Source organism: Heloderma suspectum, chromosome 3 (assembly GCF_057233095.1).
Source record: "Heloderma suspectum isolate Gila_16-S chromosome 3, 16-S_ref, whole genome shotgun sequence".
Lineage (NCBI taxonomy): Eukaryota > Metazoa > Chordata > Lepidosauria > Squamata > Helodermatidae > Heloderma > Heloderma suspectum.
In genome coordinates, this window is record NC_139460.1 from 266934500 (window position 1) to 266954518 (window position 20019).

General features: G+C 43.3%; 1 protein-coding gene across 1 annotated transcript in view; it reads right to left on the minus strand.

The window, feature by feature from the left end:
• The window catches only part of EHHADH (enoyl-CoA hydratase and 3-hydroxyacyl CoA dehydrogenase), a 35800-nt gene that overhangs the window by 4402 nt on the left and 11379 nt on the right, over nt 1-20019 (minus strand). Inside the window, exons 2-6 of the mRNA XM_084846864.1 lie at nt 16387-16490; nt 14221-14396; nt 12277-12388; nt 9982-10086; nt 4577-4918 (exon numbers count right to left, since the gene is read on the minus strand). Coding sequence (XP_084702990.1) covers nt 4577-4918; nt 9982-10086; nt 12277-12388; nt 14221-14396; nt 16387-16490 — 839 coding nt within the window. The remainder of the gene's footprint in view (nt 1-4576; nt 4919-9981; nt 10087-12276; nt 12389-14220; nt 14397-16386; nt 16491-20019) is intronic.

Consider the following 20019-nt stretch of genomic DNA (forward strand, 5'->3'; position numbering starts at 1 on the left):
AAATATGGGTAGGGCCACCCATTTCTCTTTCTGTTACCCCTTTCTCTTTCCTCCTCTTCCTCCCCCCTGCTCAGTGGGCTGGCGGGGCAGGGGAAGGACAGATAGGGGTCTGAACTCATTGCTTGTAGAGGGCTTTTGAAATTAGGCCAAGGGCCATTGGTTGCCCAACCCTGGTTTAGCATTATGAGGATGAGCCTTCGTGAGGTTTCCCCCTCCCGCATAGCCAGGAGGAGAAGTTTAGAAATTTTCACTTCTGTTTTTTATTTACCACAGCTTGCCATCCTGTGCATACCCAACAAACAGTGGTTAATGGTTAGTGGAAACAAGCCAACTTCAAAACATGGTTTATGAAGGTTGTTTGTTTTCACCAACCATGGTTAAGATTAACCACACATTAGGGTTCAGACAACATGCAAATGTGTGGTTAATCTAAAATGGAAGTCGAAGCTTCCAATCACTTACTTGCAGCCACATCAAAGGAAGAGAGGGGAGTGCACAAGCCTGATTCTTGCTGTAGTTCATCCCCATAATGCTAAATCATGGTTACATGGTTAGCATTACATGTAAGCCAGCTCTCTGCTTTGCATATCCTGGTTTGGTTTGGAATCTTGGCTACCAAGGCAAACTATGGTGTGCACAAACCATAGTTTACTGTGTTTGGTAAAACAGCCACAAACGACCATCAAACACTTCTAGTCTCCTACCCACGCACATGAAGGAAAGGGAGGAGGGAGTGTGCAAGCCTCATGCTCATACTTACATGTGGAGTAAGTATGAGCATGGAATAGCACACCATGGAATGCAGTCTAAATGAGGTTATGGCAGATGGGAATTGAACCCCCTCTCCAAAATCAGTGGCCTTTTTATCTGCTTAACTATCTTATCTTGAAATGTGGGAGTTATCTCCATGTGTGTGGAGCTCCATGCTATCAATATTTATTGGCGTTCAATACTCCTGGAAAGATTACATCTAATTAACTGTGATTAGTCAATGTTGCCATTCCTGCTCAAGATTAACACAATTAAAAACAAAAAACGACTGGAATTTTCCTCTATTTCCTTTGGATCTTTGATCATTTGTATTGAAACCTGTGTGGTTTAAATGCCTCTCACATTCCTTGGAGAAGTCCTTTTCCCTTCTAAGTTCCCTCAAGTGGCTGATCTCTCCTTGTTTTCTGTTGTGGTTGCTTTTTGCTTGTATAAAACAAGAGCAGCCTGTTCCCTCTATCTATATAGAGCCAGTATGGTGTAGTGGCAAGAGTGTTGGACTAGGAGCTGGGAAACCCGGGTTCTAGTCCCCATTCGGCCATGGAAGCTCACTGGGTGACTTTGGGCCAGTCACAGACTCTCAGCCCAACCCACCTCACAGGGTTGTTGTTGTGAGGATAAAATGGAGAGGAGGAGGATAACGTAAGCCACCTTGGGTTCCTTGCAAGAGGAAAAAAGGCGGGTATAAATGCAATTAATAATAATAATAATATATGGTACCTGTATCTTCATGTCGCAACCCTATTCTCATGTTGCAGCCTTGTGGAGCACACAGCAGCTTGTGGGGAGGGTTCATGGACAAAATCCCCTGGAAGGAAAGAGTTAAACCCTCCTTCCCCATTGTTGCAATTCCAATCAGAATCTGCACTCTCCATATGGCTACTATTTATTTAAAACCACAGGAGATCATATTTACAGATGTCAAGTATTACATCTAATTTGGCCCTTAGAATAGGAACTCTCTTTATGCTCAGAAAAATCTATAGCCTGCCTATACATGCTGACAAACCAGTCCCAATTAATGTGGAAGAGGTTCAAGTCACAAGGCCCAACACTCACTCTTAAGGGTACAATCCTATGCATGTTTAGACAGAGAAAAGGCCTACAACTCCCAGCATGCCCCAGCAGGCTGGGGCATGCTGGGAGTTGTAGGCCTTTTCTCTGTCTAAACATGCATAGGATTGCACCCCAAAAGAAAAGTTAATGCCTAATACTGGTGAGCCCAGGTTCAAGTTAAACACTACCCTTGCAACATTGCCAACGAGCAGCAGATTTGGATCAAAGTCAAATCTGAAATTATATATACATTGTCTGTCCATCTGTCTACCTACACAACCACACTATTATCCAGCACACACAAAGTCCTATTGATTTCATTAGATGTTGCTGCCCTTACAAATTAAAACTGTTTCCCCCCCCCATTTCTTTCTATGGCAATGAAAAATGGACCAGATCAATCTGTTAGGTAGCTGAGCACTAGAAACACTCAAGCAATAATCGATCATGTAAAATTCATTCTCCCAATGCCTTAAAAGCATTTCTGGTTCAGTTAGCTTGAAGCTACTGAGCAAGTTGGTAGCAATACACAGTGACCCATATATAACTATAGAAAAACTTGTTATAGAAAATTCAGTAGGCTTAGAATATACTAAAATGTATTCAGATTGTAAAAGTCCAACTAAAGTGCTGGTTTATTTATAAGTTCTTTGTAATCTCTGAAGAATATGCAAATAAGGTTCCAATGTGAGGAACAGATGTTGGTAGTTGCAAGTGTTTCCACTATACGCTCTCTAGGATTAGTATTAGCTTGGGGTAAGACCCTCCACTGGGTAATCTAGTCCTACTCCATTCCATTCCAATGATAATTCAGAATTAATATTTCTAGTTTGGCCTGCATCTGCATTTACATAACATATAGTATTTTTGCATATTTGCCACTGGTCTTACCAGCAAGCTGTCACTCATAATTTCCCATGAAACTCAAAAGGGAGACCCATCACACCAAAGCCTGTGTGGTAATGGCAGACCAGGCAGACATGCATTGACGTCTGCATACTGAATACAGAAGCACATCCTACATGTGCGAAGCCTCAGGCTCCGTGCTGTTTACATGAATGTCAATTCTCCAATGGATGAGTTCCTAGCAACTTTCAGTAAAGTTTGTAGGCAGATTTAACTTAGTTCCCAAAGACGCTTGCACCAAAGGGGTATGAATCATGCAGAAAATGATAATTCAGACTGCAAAGTGGAAGAGGGAAAGGGACATATGAAGACACACCCCTCAAGGCCACCTCGTGCTGAGGTGAGCTGGCAGGGAGCTCAGATTGCACACGCTGCAGCAAAGCACATCCTGTATATATAACAACTAAGTTGGGGAGGTGGGGAAGAACAGTGGGGGGATGAGATGGCTGGCACACTCTTAAAATCAAAGGGGGCATTGCTGAGGGCTGGACTACTTAGAGAACAGTCTTCTACTGAGCATATATACCAATCAATACGCAGAACAGCAGAGGGCTGTGCAGTGCATCAAAGAGTTTTATTTCAATTGCCTTGATAAAAATTAATGAAGGCATTATTTTCTTGGGGGTGGGTGGGGAGACATTGGAGACTGCAACATGGGAAGAGTGGATCATCACAATGAGATGAAAGGCTCTTAAAAGGCAGTCATCAACACAATGTTTTGGGATTAATGCATTCCTGAATAATTAGGTATGCTTCACATACTGTAAACCAGCTTTCCCCAGCCTGGCACCTTCCAGATGTGTTGGACTACAACTTCCACCATCCCCAGCCACTATGCTAATTGGCCATGTGGAGTCCAGATGTAGTCCAGCACATCTGGAGAGCACTATGTTGGAGAAAGCTGCAGTAATCAGCTTCTGCAAGTTTAAGGAGGAAGCAGCTTTTGAGACCAAGAGTGTTTCTATACGAGGCTTGTGATTGGTCACTCACTGATGTCTGCGAGTCCTTTACATGACATCATCAACCTCCAGAGCGTCTCCTGCACTTTTTGAGCTTTATCCCACTTTTTAAGAGATCAGACATAAGCTGATAACGTTAATGCAGCAGTGTGTAATGACAGCATTGCGCTATAATACAGCCACTAGATGGCGCTGACTGATTAAACATATAGAACATTGCTGAAAAAGGAAGTTTTCAATTCAAATCATGTGTCCCCTGTGTAAAGAGCCGATGGTAATCCCTCAAAGAAACTCAAAGCAGAAAGACCCGGAAAGGATGTGGGATTTCAGCCTTGTGTAATGAACCTCCAAGAACAATAATGTCCTTGATAACTACCCTAGGTAAAACCCACTTAGCCTGGCAAGAGGCAAAAAAAGAAAGAAAAAAGAACAGGCCCCATCCTTCTGTTCTTGTATACAAGAGACATCTATAGTTACTTTTGTTTCATGCTGTGAAATTCAAGCTTTGGCTTGTTCAGCCAACATGATTTCCCTCCACTAGCTTTATCATAGAGGTGGAAGGGACTTTACTGGGCACTAGCTGCCTTTTCTTCCCCTACACTAGGAAAGTTATGGTTTACTGCATAAACTGTGCTACTTTAAAAGCTGTTGGTTCTGGGAAACAACCCAGGGAAAGGAAACTGCAAGAGGAACTGTGACTCCAGAACAATCTAATTTTGGCTGTCCTCCATCCCAATTAAGCAATGCTTAAGAATGAACAGGGAGCAAAATAGGTACTTTAGATTAACTAAGTAGACTACTGCGAGTGAGTTTGCTTTATTTCTCTGATGACAAAAAGAGAAATAAGCTGGACTGACCCAAAAAGGACTATGTTCCCATTATCTTACCTATCACAGCTGCTTTCCGGACTGGTTGAGGGGTTGCAGTTTTCCAGGATGCTCCACTGGGCAACACCCACTTCTCTAGGACTCTTTGTGCAAAGAAGGCATACTGCAATGCCTTAGCCTGGCCTGAAGTGAGGAGGGTCATAAAGAGATCTCTCTCTTTGCGAATTCCTTCTGCAAAGGGCAGGTACATGGATGCTCGTACAGCTTGGAAGCACATTTCTGGCGAGAGGCACCCATTGGCCTGTTTCTTCACCTTCACAAAAGCCTCCTCAAGGAAAGCTTCCATGTTGGGTAGCCTGGGAGTTTCTTTCAGGCAGAGTCTGCGAGATTCCAGTGGTTGACCTGGGGGGGGGGGCAGGGAAATCAAATAACAAAACTGGTTAGCGCCTTATCCTGGCAAACTTAAAATCAATCCCTGTCCCCTCTCTGCAAGGTAAACACACGCTTTGTTGCTCAATCTTATGCATGTTTAGTCAGAAGTAAGTCCCAATGAACACAATAGGACTTATTGCAAAGCAATAAAGCATTCATAGAATTGCAGCCATGCAGTTTGATCCTATGTAGGTATATTTATGTTACATTCCTACTGCGCTCAGTGAGGATTAGGGTGCTTTCAGAGGGAGGGGTCCTAGCACTAACAATCAAAAGGTATTGTATAGCTATCCCATCATTTTTTCCTTTAACAGATTTTCCTCGGTAAGAAAAAAGATGGAAGAAGCATGGTGCCCGGACCCCCCGTAAAATTTCATGAACGAGGCGGAATGATTGGACATTAAAAGCCTAGTCTGTGTAAAGTATGTAAAGTAAAGTAAGAGTGTAGAGTAATGGATTGGAGTGTACAGCTTGATCTTATTTATGTTTATTCGGGATTGGAAGTATGTTCCAGTAACTTCAGCGGGACTAAGTCCCAAGTCACATGCATTGGGCAGCATCCAACACTGGTCCCATGCTAGAGGGACACGCTCCTAGTGCAACGAGAAGCTGGCAGTTCCTGAAGCCACCAGAAATGAGTGGAAGCATTATTTTCTGAAACGAGGCAGGTCAATGGAGCTCGCAGAAGGAAGCTCTGCTGGCCCCATTTTGGAAACTAGTGATTCTGCTTGTTTCAAGGGTTTCTTTAAGAAGCACTAGCTTCCTGTTGCACTAGCACTGGGTCTTGCAGGCACGACAGAAGCAGCAAAGATGTAGAGGCAGTATTGGATACTGCCCAAAGTAAGCAGGTAAATTAGTAGATTAATTTAACTATCCCCTTGTCCTCCCTAATCCTCCTGATACTCCTGATGAGAAAAGATTTTAGATAGCTGAACTATTTTTTTTTAATGGTTAGCTGCCTTGAGTGCCACTTTTGATGGAAAGGCAGGATATAAATCAAATAAATAAACGAGTTCTTTACCCACAGTTTTCCAAGACTGCATTCCCTAAATCAGATGTGTGAAACAAATTCCTCTTGATAAAGCCCTGAGAATTATATAGTGTGAGTCTAAGGGCTTCTCCACATGGGACTTTTATCCTGTGATTGATATTGGTTGCTCACGGAAGTTTCTGGGTCCTTTACATGATGTTGTCATTCTCCAGTGCCTCTCCCGTGGTTTCCGACCATTCCCGTGGCTTAATTTGAAATGGAAATAATGAGCTAATAAAAAAACAGCTTGAATCGGCTTCAATTTGTCTGTGTAAGTAAAGAGGAAATGGTGCTATAATAACTGTGCCATCTAGTGGCTATATAATGAAACATATAGAACTTGAAGATAAAGCCAGTCCTCTGAAAAAAAAAGAAACACCAGGAAGTGTGTGTAAAGGGGCCCATCTTAATCCTGCAAAGAATCTGGAAGCAGAAGCTGCATTAAAGTTGCGGGATAAAAAACCTGATCCGGAGAAGCCCTAAGCATGTTTACTTATAAAAAACTGAGTTCACTGGTACTTACTCCTTAGTAAGTGTGTTTAGGATTACATACTTGTTTACATTAAAAGGATATTGTAACTTTATGTTTGCAGAGAAGAATTTCAAAACATCATAGTAACAAAAAAACTAAACAAGTTTTCTAAGGATGGTTCCAGATGCGTCTTTTATGGTACCATTGCCCTGCCTCATTCACAGAATTTTACCAGGGGTCCAGATATCGTCTTCTATTCACAGCCATCCTGTGTTTCCCACCACTTCTTCCATCTTTTTCCTAACAAAAAATCCGTTAAGGAAAATATATGGAATTGCTGCACAATGCCAGCTGAATGGTAGCACTAGGAACCTTCAGTCTGGAAGCACCTATATGGTACAATCGTATGCATGTTTAGACAGAAAATATTCCTACAACTCCCAGCATAGCTGGCTGAGGAATGCTGGGAGTTGTATGACCTTTTTTCTGCCTAAACATGCATAGGATTGCACCTTTAATGTATCCAGAAGGAGGTAATGTAAATTCAGTCCTATTTCATAATGTTTTCCAACTCTCATAAAATCTAAGCCCCAGATAATAAAGACAAATATATTTACTATCGATATAGGAAAGCCAAGATCATATATAATGTATTATTTATGGGATACAGCTCTGGCAAATGTTAATAAACACCTACATCAAAAGGTTCATCTACCAAGACGCAGACACCTGTTTCTCTATGATAAGGGCAGGACAGTCTCTGGGACAGGAATGCCTCTTGAAGCAGATGAAATAGATTGTGGAAAATTAGAACCCAAGTACAGACAGGAACTGCCAAATATAATCTGCCTGGGGGACTTGCCTAATTTGATGCAGAGAGACGGTTGTTGCCTAGGTGTTGCTATCTGGTACGATGTGAAGTGTCTATACTGGGGTTTTCCTGCTTATAGTTTGGTATATAGGAAGTTGCCTTATACTGAATCAGATCATGGGTCCATCTAGCCCAGTATTGTCGACACTGACTGGCAGCAGCTCTCCCGGGTTTCAGGCAGGATTCTTTCCTAGCCCTACCTGGAGATGCTGGGGATTGAACCTGGAGCCTTCTGCATGCAAAACAGGGTGGGGCTCTACCACTGAGCCACAGTCCCTCCCTGGTATTTCAACATCAGACCAGATATTCAGGAGAAGAACATCTCAAACGACATGAGGGTCTTTAACTTACCTCGATCCCACAACCCATGCTTGTCCCTATCTGCCATGCAGATGGGCTGGAGACCAAACTCAGCATGTGGACTGTAGCAGTCAGCCATGCTGCACTAGCATGTCTGAGCCCCAACCCCAAACACACCCTCTCATCTTACTCTGGTTGACTCTCAGAGGAAAAGAGAGAAGACCTTTTTGCTGGGGGCATGTCCATGAGGCTCAAAAAAAGCTGTAGTCTCCTCCCCCTTCCCCGACATGCCTGACATACCATTGGCAAATTATGGCAAGTTAATGCTAGAAAGATCTGCTTTTCTGGAAAGCTGCCTCAGACACACAGATGACTGGTATGGGTGGGCATCGAAGTCCTCCTGGCATTGTGTTATGGGTAGAATGAGTGCCAGCTTATTGGGAACTACTTATTTGTTACATCTGTATCCCACCCTTCCTTCAACGAGCTGTGAACAGCTACTGATAATCAAGCAGACACTGCCCAGACGTCATTTAACCATGGCACAGTAGCTGCCTCCATGAACACAAAGAACTATGGAACTCTGATAAACTGCCATCATTTGCTTCCATGCACACTGGGGCTGAATCCTTGAAGCAACATTATTTTTCAGGTTTTGGTGCCATCAGGTGGACAAACTGCATAGTGTGGATGCAAAAAATATTGCAAACACAGACAAGAGTTTTCTGTTCTTTGTTCATAAGGCTTCTAATTGAGCAGAAAAGAAAATTTTCTGGAGATACAGGGCAGTACCCAATGTGTCACAGCACTAGCGTAAATCAACATGAGTGCAAATCGCCACTTTCTCTCCTTTGCCTAGCAAGCACTAATGCTGTTGTGCTAGTATTGGACTATGCTAGCACAACGTCATTAACACTCACATTGTGACAATAGTGGATACTCTCCACAAGTTGCAAACCAGTTGAGGAAATCTGTGGGCAGTATCCAACAATTAACATATATTACATTGCACTAGCATAAACTACTCTAGCACAACGGAATCGGCATGGCAGCTAACACTATTGGTGTTGCATTGGAATAGTTTATGCTACCACAACGTAATTTCCATTAGCAGCTGTGCCCTGTTGGATACTCCTGTGTCTTCAAACTCCAGAACTAAATTACAGGGCAATCTTATGCACACATATTCAAAAGCAAATCCCACTGATTTCAGTAAGACTTACTCTCCAGTAAGTGTGTGTGTGTAGGATTTTAACCTCAGTGGCTCATTTAGTAGCAGCAGCCACCGTGGAGCCATACTGCTTGAAATTTCGACTTCTGGTCCTAGGAAATATAAGTCACTTGCCATTATCTCCAGGGAAGCAACGAGAAGAAGCTCAGCTTTATCCGTAGCCAAATGTGGGAGAATCTAGTTGTTCAACTAGATTGCTTCTTAAGCCCCAGGCACTTAAGAAAATCTAATTAACAGCACAATCCTATGCATGTTTACTTAGAAGTAAATCACACTACGTTCAATGCAGCTTATTCCCAGAGAAGTATGCATAGAACTGCAACCTTAGGCTGCATTCCTATACCAACTTTGTTGTTGTTGTTCAGTCGTTCAGTCGTGTCCGACTCTTCATGACCCCATGGACCATAGCACGCCAGGTCTTCCTGTCCTGCGCTCTCTCCCTGAGAGTAAATCCCATTGAGTGCAACTGGATTTACTTCTGAGTAGACATGTATTGGCTTGCACTGTTAGTTACCCGTTGGTCATGTTAAGCCTGTTTGTATTTTATAAATAGTGATTTCTTTGACTTGGTGATGTGATTAGACCACTCCGTTCTAAGCATGTCTCTGTTTTCCAATTGTGGTTTTGTCACAGCTGGCAATAATGCTGCTTGGGTGCTAAATTATGTTCTGCCATTTGTTGGCAATGACTCTGGAGAAATCATTTCCCATGAGTGAACTGCAACAAGAGCAGTGTGCTCAGTGATTCAGGCAGGCCTCAGGTGCTCCTATGGGGTCTCACTAGTTTTTGTCCTTCCAAGTCACTGCACACTAGATGTCTAATAATCAACAAAGAAGTAAACAAACAGAAATCTCTGCAAAACTACTTTTTGTTGCAAATGACATGGAAATCACATTTAGGTACCCCGATTTCTATTGTAGTACACTGTGAGTTTTGGTTAAAGATCCTTACATGGTTTGGTTGGGTGCATGTGTAGGAGTTCATACACATGTAAATGAGGAAAGATCTGCTAAATAATGATTTCCATTGGTCAGTGTCTCTGGTAGTTCCCATAGGGGTTATATTAGTTTGGTCTTCAGGTCCTGCCTGTTGTGCTACACTGATGCCCGATACAGTTAAGGATTCTTACCTGATACTCTTTCTGCTAAGCTTATGGCAGCTTCAACTGTATTTTCTTCCACAAGCTCATCTAGAATCCCCAGTTTCAGCGCTTCAGTAGCTGGCACATGTTTTCCTGGCACAAAGTAGTAAGAGTTCAGGTTTCGTTTAAAACCTACCTGCTATTCAGCTGGTTCAAGAGAGGTTTTCTGGTGGAATGCGCCAGAGGAGGCAGGTGGCTCCGATGTCACTGGGGCAGTGAATTCGCACCAGGGTTGCAGTCAGAACTAGTCAAAACTCTAAGGGCACAATCCTATGCAAGTTTAAACATGCATGTAATGCTGGCTGGGGAATGCTGGGAGTTGTAGGCCTTTTCTCTGTCTAAACATGCATAGGATTGCACCCTAAAGGCGCTATCCAAGGCGCAAAGCACCTTAGAATCATGGAATCATAGAATAGTAGGGTTGGAAGGGGCCTACAGGCCATCAAGTCCAACCCCCTGCTCAATGTAGGAATCCAAGTCAGAGCATCCCTGACAGATGGCTGTCCAGCCTCGTCTTGAAGGCCTCCGGTGTGGGAGAGCCCACTACCTCCCTAGGTACCATGGATAGCTCCTCTAGAGTTCTGACTAAACCTTGGGGCGGATTCGCTGCCCCACTGACATCGGAGCCACCAGCCTCCACTGGCTTTGAACACTGTAGACAAAATCATATGGGACTAGCAACGCAAGCACAATGGAATCAGCAGGGCTGTACGCTAGCCTCTGAAGCGCCAGAGGTCTCAAAGCAGGGGCTGTAGTGGGTGTCAAACTCTATGCTTCACCATAATGGCTTGCTGGTCAACTCATTGTTGTTCTGCCAAAACATCACTGCTGATGGCCAGGGGGTGGTACTGCAGCTGCCAGTTCAGCAGAGATTAGGTGGCACAGGGCCAACAGGGTTCCATCCAGCCTTATAAAGCAGCTGACTGTGTCTGGGATGCTCAGCCTAAGTCACTTGTCACTCAGAGACTGCCTGGGGTGGTCTTAGACTGCCCATACCTACCCGACAAAGCTGGTGGTCTTGAGCGCAATAGGTGGTAAAGTAGATATATGGACAGTCAGTAAAGGAGTCATTTAAATTGTTTATATCATGTCACTCAATAAAATGCTCAAGGCTTATAATAACAAGTAAGACCACATAATCAATACAAACAAAAAAAGACAATAACATAATAATCACAGCTGACAAAAAATAAATTCCTTAGGCCACCTGAAATCAGCCCAAAGGCTTTCCTGAGAAGCCACATTTTAACTGCACGCTGAAAGTTGAACAATGAGGAAGATGCGTGGTCCTCTTTGGGATGAGTGTTCTAGAGCCTAGGTGCTGTAGTCTGGAGTTTCCGTCATCCACTGTACATCAGATGGTGGTGGGTGGTGGTATGGAGTCAGCAGGACTTTGGCTGCTGAGCAAAGTGCATTTGGGCAGGTTCATATGAAAGGAGGAAGGTCCCAAAATATCTTCATCCCAGGTTGTTTAGAGCCTTAAACATTCAGACCAGAATTTTGGATTGTGCCCAAGAACAAATTCACAGCCTGTCCAATTGGCATAACACTGGGGTAATATGTTCAGAATACAGCAGCCAGACGTGTGTGTGTGTGTGTGTGTGTGTGTGTGAGATGGGAGGAGGTGTTCTGAACCAACGGAAGCTTCTAAACACTCTTCAGAGGCAGCCTTACATAGACCATGTTACAATACTCTAACCTGGATATAATTAGGGCACGATTAAACACGGCAAGGTCCAGCTTCTTAGGGAAAGGATGTAGCTGGTAGATTAGCCACAGCTGCTGAAAAGCACTCCTGGACACTGCTGTCACTTGAGCATCCAGGAGCAGCACTAAAGCCAGAAGCACTCCTAAACTGCATAGATGATTCTTAAGGGAGAGTACAACCCCAACCCAAACAGGCTGAATGGCCAATCATCTCTGGATGCTAACTGGGCTGTAAGCAAAAGTGGTATACACTGAAACTGCTTGATCTCACCCTCTTTATATGTATAAGGAACTGCCTTAGACTGAGTCACCTCAATCGTCCATCTAACCTAGTCTAGGACTAGCCAAGCAGGCCTTTCTTGCCTACAGTTGGAGATCTTGTCACCTAGATGTTCCAGAGATTGACCCTAGGACCTTATACATGCAAAGTGTGCATTCACAACGTCCTTCCCTAATATATTACCAGCAGAGATGTTCAGTTTCTTGTAATGTGTCTGTGTAACATACCCAGGTGTACCACTTACTGTTTGCGTATATGACACCTCTGTGTGTGCATTCATATCTAAAGGAGTTTACCTGTGGTGATGATATCAAGTGCAGCTGGTACTCCAATCAGTCTGGGAAGCCGCTGGGTCCCACCAGCACCAGGAAGTAAGCCTATTGTGACCTCAGGCAAACCTACCCGAGCCTGGAGTGCAGATGGGATATTTGGTTAAAGAGTTCTGGACAAGCAGCAAAGCAAGCTTGTTCTGTCACCTAATTCCTTCTAGAAAACTGCTCTATATGGGCCCAAGGGTTTCAAGAGGCTAGACTCCCTTTCCCTAATTTAAAATACATTTTACTTCTGTTAGGACTTCCCTACATAATCAGAAAAGCTGCAGTTCTCCTTGATAATCGCCCCCCGCAGGGCATTTAAGCTAAGAAAGAAAGCTTCCATTGGCATCAATGGACACTCAGTGCTCTGGGGAAGTCTGGGCCCCTGGGAAATAGATTTGGGCCCAGGCCTAGCAATGGCCCTGCTTGCTGCTCTTTAACCTTTTTTTAAACCACAGAATGAGCATTCTAGCAGTGAGTTTGCTTATCTAATAATTCAGAACTTAATAAAAATATATTCCCAATAAAAAGGACAGTTCACAAAATGACACAGGTATATGCGAGTGTGGGGATGGAGAGCTGAATCACTCATTGTTAATGATGTCACAGCCATTAATAAATAGTTACTGCACATCCACCAAATAATTGATGGCTGGGAAAAAGGAGATGGGGGCGTAGCCTTCTGGGGAACCCTGGAGGGATGGATTTAGCTCCAGGACTGAGATTCTGCATCTGCTTCAGGATGTCTTTTTAGGTATAGTCAAGAGGTCTATTGATTAAATAAATACATTAAATAAATATGTAAGCCTAGACTGGTTTTCCTTTTTCAGAAGCAGCTCTATTTGAATATTTTTTAAAATTTACTACATGTATTACTATTGTGAGTGGTTACCTATTTGTTATCCTAAATATGATATATCTCATACTTATAATATCAACCCCTCTTTCCTCCTGCCCCAGTTGCATTGGGTATTTAAAAAACTTAATAAAGCTTTCAATTAAAAAAGAGAGAGAGATCAGAATGTAGTGTGACTGCAGTTAAGGGTAGACCTGTAGATGTTGGAGTATATCATTAACCATGGGAATGGTCTTGCCAAACGCTAAGCACTTTTAAGTCCCATTGTTTTCAATGGGAGCATTAAATGCTTGTTTATCTGTCCCCTATTACAGTGACTGGGTTCACATGATCGCTGCAGTTTATTTAAGCCATGATGAGCTGTGGCACCCATAGGCGCCATCATGAAAATTAAAGCCTCAACCGTGGCTTGTCATGTTGTCTGAACCCAGCAGAGGTGGGTTGTGCGAGGGTTAAACAACCCTTGCATAATCCAAAAACAGGCCATGGTTTCTGCTGGTGTGGGTTGTTTCATCCTGCGAACAGCCTCAATGGCATTTAGAAGTGCTTATCTCTAGCAAGAACCTGAATTGTTCACCAATAGGAACAACATCTCATGGTAGTGTTACCACTTTCTAATTAAGTATTTTATTTGTTATTTGGTTCATTATCTGTAAGAATGGCTTTGCTTACAGACTGCTAACTGCGTAAGAGAGATGTTTTTGGTTGGTCACTGTATGAACAGAATGCTGGTCTAGCTAGGCTTTTCGTCTGATTCAGCATGGCTCTTCTTATGTTGTTATGTCCAGTTATTAATCTTCAGTTCTTTCATTTATTTGGTTTTGGGGATTTATTTATTCACTGCTTACAACTGTAAGTGCCATACATACAATTTCATTTTAATTGCATTCAATATCCTTTTATTTTTAGTAAAGCACTTTTATCATTCAAACTCAGAGGGTTCTGGATGGTGTGTGAGTTGGAAATAAGACCCCCATGTTTGAACCCATGGGAGGGAACTTACATTGAGGCATTTGGAGTTCTTCCGACAAATTCAGCTATCTAAGGCTTTTGTTTTGAAAAAATTTTACCTTCACATTTGCAATCCTGTAATGACAGCCCAGTGCCACCTCCAGGCCTCCTCCGAAAGCCATGCCTTCAATCGCAGCCACCACTGGCTTTTCACTATTCTCTATTAAAGAAATTACTGACTCCAAACTGGGCATGCCTGTCCGGTCAGTGATGGAAAATCCTTTGATATCAGCACCTAAGGAAAGTGACCAAAACCATGTCAATTTGCCATTGCTCCAAGTAAATACCCAGTTTTCCTGTGTTGCCCCCAAACTCTGGAAAGCGTTCCTTCAAGAACTACAATTGGCCCCCACTCTCTTGGCCTTTAGAAAGGGTGTAACTGTTCAATTTGGACTTTTAAAATGTGTAGTTTTAATGTTGTAACTATTTTTAATGTTCTGTTTTTATTGTTTTAAAGTTTTGTTGTTTTAAATTGTTGTACGCTACCTTGGTGGCTTTTTAACATATAAGCTGGTATATAAATATGAATAATAAATCAATAAAAACAACAATAATAATAAATATGAAAGCCATCTATAGTTCAGGAGATGATCACTAACACCAGTCAAGATTTGTCGACTTCAAATAGGGTGAAAATAGTCAAATATAGCTATTAAAGAGTCTGAGTGGTATCCAACTGGTGTCCCGCTACTGATGTAAGGCCTTCTTCAGAGGAGAGAGAGAGAGAGAGAGAGTGTGTGTGTGTGTGTGTGTGATTTTAATGATTTGCCCCTCCTCTCTGCAACCCCCTCCCATCTGTTATGGAGGTTTGGGGGACCCTTTAGAGCAGATTTTGTAGAGGCATGGGTGGGAGGTGAATCCCTAGAAATGCCTCCCGTTCCCTTGACGGACGCCTTCTATCAGCAGAGGGGCACTATTAATATACCGCCATCTATTTTGTGGACATAAATGGCTTCCTGGGAACATATCCTATATATTTTGTGTCCTTGGGACTTTTTAATAGAACTCTGTGGATGGACAACCACAACTGCTGTAATTGTGGTATCACTAAAGCTCCCAGATTAAATGGCTTATTATGAATAATTGAAGTCTGAAAACTGCAAGTCAAAGAATATCCTACCTGAATCACATTTAGCAGAAATTTATGCCTTTTGTAGCTATTGAACTCAGAAAATTATGTTTATATAAGATAGCTAGTGGGTTATTCACTAAGCACTGATATTGGTATTCCACCATGGAAGGTCAGGTCCATAGGTAGACAGATCTGCCTTGTCACAAGGGTTGAAAGAAATGGCTCTTTGGACCCTTTCAGTTCTCTGATCAGTCTTTGAAACCAATGGAACAATACTAGTGCTGGTGGATAGCAAACTGTGCAGAACAATCCTATGCATGTTCACTTACATGAAATGGCTTTTACTCTCTGGTAAGTGATTATAGGATTGCAGCCTCAATTAAGAAACAAAATCCAAGAACTCATTCCATAATAAATTATATACTGGTAGAACGACAGATGTCAAATACATTTTAAAGAGGAATTTTCCCTGTGTGTCTCTAGTGTAAGACCTTGTATTGATCTACTATATACATTCAACATCTTTATTGATAATCTAGGAAAAAACATTGTTAGCGAAGTTGACAAAAAACTAAATAAAATGGTCAGCAAGTCACAGGGGTGGCAATAATACAAACTGATCTAATCAGTTAAAACAACATCCAGTAAACCAAAACAATTCCCTCACAAAGCCAACAGAATGCTGTACACGTTAACATGAGCAAATATAGACATCAAGAGATAATTAATGTAGGTCAAGTTGAAGGCAAGTTAGGGAATTGGTGGAAAACAATAATGTAGAAAAGGGGGCTGATGTCAGTGAATCTGAGTCTTCAACTCTGCAGCTCTGTGAAATAACTGCCCATTTTAATCACAGGTAAATTGCTTTACGATGTTGGAGAAATCACTGGCCAGTTCAAGGTTTAAAATGCACTTTGCATGATATATGCAAAAGCAGCTCAGGCTCTATCTTATTTGGTACTGTAAGTACATTTCATATGCATATTGGCATTTAATTTGCCTGCATTTCCTCCCCGCCACCCCAGCAAATGCCAAGAATGTAGCCAATGCCAGAGGCAAATCCACAGTACCAATGCAGAGTTCCAAAACTTCACAATTTTTAATAGGAGCAGAAAGAAAGGTGATAGACAAGAATGAATTCAAAGGCTCTTACCTGCACTGAATTTTCCATTTGCCCCACAAATCACAACAGCTTTCACAGTGGGATCAATATTTGCATGGTTCACTTCTTGTTCTAAAGCTCGTATAATTGCAGCACTAAAATAAATCAAATAGTCACTTAAACACTGGGAACAACTCCTCAGGGTGGAATTCCTCAGGAGTGTCCATCATTAAAAAAAATCCCCTAAAGCAGTCTCAGAATAATAGTTCAAATACACTATGATATGTGATCTATATAAGAACACTGACTGGAGGCTCTTACTGGGTTCGCACGACACGATAAGCCACGGTCGGTTGTGACCCTTGTTAGTGTCAGCGTGGCTTATCGTGATGTCTGAACACAGTGCGGACAATTCAGTGTGGGTTGTTTTTGTGAACAAACCACCCTGAGAACCCATGGCTTGTAGCAGGGTTGTTGAGGGTAGCTTGTTCTCAGGGTGGCTTGTTGTAATATCTGAACCTGGTAGCATGGCTTATCCCAAGTGCCTACAGAGATCTTAATGATATAGGGTGGGATAGAAATGTTTTAAATAAAATAATAAATGTTTTAAATAAATACAGAGCCACTTGCAAGAGTGGCAAAAAAAGCCCATGCTGGTCTTCACGATCTCGCCAGTACTGTCTCCAGCCTCCATTGACAGTGACTGCCCCTTCACTGATGCTAAAACAACACTTTGGAAGGACCATAACTCCGTCACCACTCCCCCCCTCAGTGCTTTGGGAGTAGGCAAATGGGATCATATTTCCTCCTGCCCTAAAATCTGGTCTTTCACAAGTGCTCAGAACCACCTGTCCACTACATGTAGTCTCGCCTTGTCAATTTCCTTGTATCTTATGGCTGTCAAAGGAAGTGCCAAAGTGGCATAGGTAACATACAAGGAAACTGACAAGGCAATACTGCACAGAGGCTACTCTGCACACACTTGCAAAGGACCGGTGGGGCGGGGGGATAATACAGAAGAAAGTACGAACCCAGTTCTTCTGAACAATTCAGAAGCACGGAAAAAGGGAAAAAATGAGAGCAGAGTAAGTGCTCCAAAAGGAGCACCAAAAGGTGGGGGGGACAATAACTCCCACTTGGCAATGTAATCCTCTAGCTATTAGCCTTGAACTGACACTTGTCAGTTTCCTCCCCACTTTTAACACTTCCCTGGGTCCAGAGTAAGTCAACAAATGGGAATTATTGGCTCCCTCCCCCCTTTTATGGCTCCTTTTCAGAGCAGTTACTGCTGGGGTGACTGTGCTTCAGTGCATGTTCACAAATATCCCTAGTGTTTTTTTAAAAAAACTCTTTGAAGGCACTGCAAGGGATGAAACGAATGGGGCTCCACTGAGGCAGGCGGGTATAATTACTGCTGGTGTATGCACCCCATTTGCTTTGTTCCATTCAACCAACTCAGAGTTTTTTTAACACTGTCAGGAAGATTTCACAAATGTAAAGGCTGGGCAGTAAATGGAAGGTAAATGTGCACAAATTTAAAGGCAGGGCAGTAAACAGAGGGTAAATGTGCACAAATTTAAAGGCAGGACAGTAAATGGAAGGTAAATTTGTGCAAATTTGCTGAAGTAATGACAGCAGTAACACCTCCGATAAGGAGCCATGAAAAGGGGGAAGCAGCTCTCAGCTGAGGCGAGCAGCCAGCAGGAGGCAGGAACAGTCACTGGAACATGAGAGGCAGCACGAAACTGAAAGCAGTCAGGTCTTCAGGAGCAAGGAAGTCAAACCGAATACATCTGGCCCCCTGTTCCCAAGGAGATGCCACCATGTCAACATCTAGCATGGGTGGGGATTGCAGCTATGGGGTGTAGCGGAGCCAGGGTTCACAGGGATGCAGCATCAGCACTTTTTGATTAGCACGGATGCTGACATAATCTGCCACCTTAGAATTCTCTACGTTTAGCTGCAACACTCACAGTAGCTGGGTGGGGGGATGAATTTCCCCAGCAACAATATATTGTTTTCTGTTGTAATGTAAAATATTTGGGGGTGATGGCTTGGTCTTGAATTGGCAGGTAAGGCCCATTAACGTAACAAAACAGCTACTCCTGGTGGAGATAAAAACTGCTAGAACTGGTTTGTTGATATGGATCGACACAGCTGCCTGCATTTTTGGACTCTCCTTGGGGGTGTGGCTATGGAGACTGTCATGATGAGCACTTGCACTTCAAAATGAACCACTACACCACTAGGAGTGAGTGGATGGAATATTGATGGCTATGGGAGAAATGGACAGAGATCACCGAGTCCTTGACCAGCCCTTTTGGGATGGTCTACCGCACCCAGAGAAGGCAGATTGAGCAGAGATGTTGTGGTGAAGGAGTGCCTGGGAGTAGCTCAAAGCTGCAAATATCGGAAACAGTGTGTGTCCTTTCCTTTTTGTTTTATGTTTCAGTGCCTGCCCTTAGATTTACTCTGGCATAAGAGGGAAGACAGTTACAGTGTGAGATTCTGTGACTGTCTTCTCTTGGGGCAAAGGTGAGAATCAAAGAATCACAAGGTTGGAGCCTGGACGTAGGAAAGTTCCTGGATGTGGAGGTGGGAGTAATGACAAGTGGCTGTCAGTGAGAGACAGGGCTAGGATGAAGATCTGAGGGGGGAGGAGACAGAGGGCAGCATTTATTTGTATCTGTTTATGCATGCTCTTTATATCCTTTTATGTATTTTATATTGAATGTTGTTGTTTACAGTTTGGGTTTATGCTGCCTGCATTTTATAAAGATCTAATCAACCTGCTTGCATGCCTTTGCACTTCTTAATTGTTGGTATTGTTGTCCTTCAGCATAATGTACTTGGGTGATAATAATTGGGGGCGAGGGGCTGGAGTGCCAAAATTCCAACTGTGATGGGCAGCGGGCAGTATGGGACAGGAGGGTTGGATTGGCTAGGTGAGGAAACATGAGGGACACTGGCTGAAAGTTGTCCCCTAGGCCAGAGTGCCTCCCATCTATTAGGATCCAAGCTGCGCTGTCAGAATGCCCTCTGGTCTGGTGGTCTATCAGTTAACCCCAGGTCAGTCCAAAATATCATCCACAATTGAATTGTGGATGAGGGGGTCAACCTGGCATGTATTATGAAGATCTGGGTAGGGGAGCTGGGCAGGATCACCCTGACTCACCTCTGCCCACCTAGGTACTTGGTTCAGCATGAGCACAGACTGGGGGTCACAGGGGGAGGATGGCTGTGGTCCACAGAGATTCCACCACCTGTGACAGGAGGCCCGTTCCCTCCAGTGCAGGATTTTAAAGCTTGCATCTGGAGTTGGGCCAGAGATACAGAATAGTTACAGCTGTTCCTGGACAGGGATAGCTTGGCTACAGTGATCCATGCCCTGGTAACCTCAAGACTAGGGTACTGCAATATGCCTTATGTGGGGCCATCTTTGAGATTGGCCCAGAAACTGCAGCTAGTGCAAAATGTCATGGCTAGGCTGCTGACTGAGACTGCCTACGAGGAACATATTACACCAGTTCTGAAGGAGTTGGACTGGTTGCCAACAAGCTACCAGGCCAAGTTCAAGGTACTGATGCTGACATCTAAGACCCTACATGGCTTAGAACATGGGTACCTGGTGGAGCACCTCCTCCTTTACGTACCTGCTCAGATATTAAGATCTAGTGGGGATGC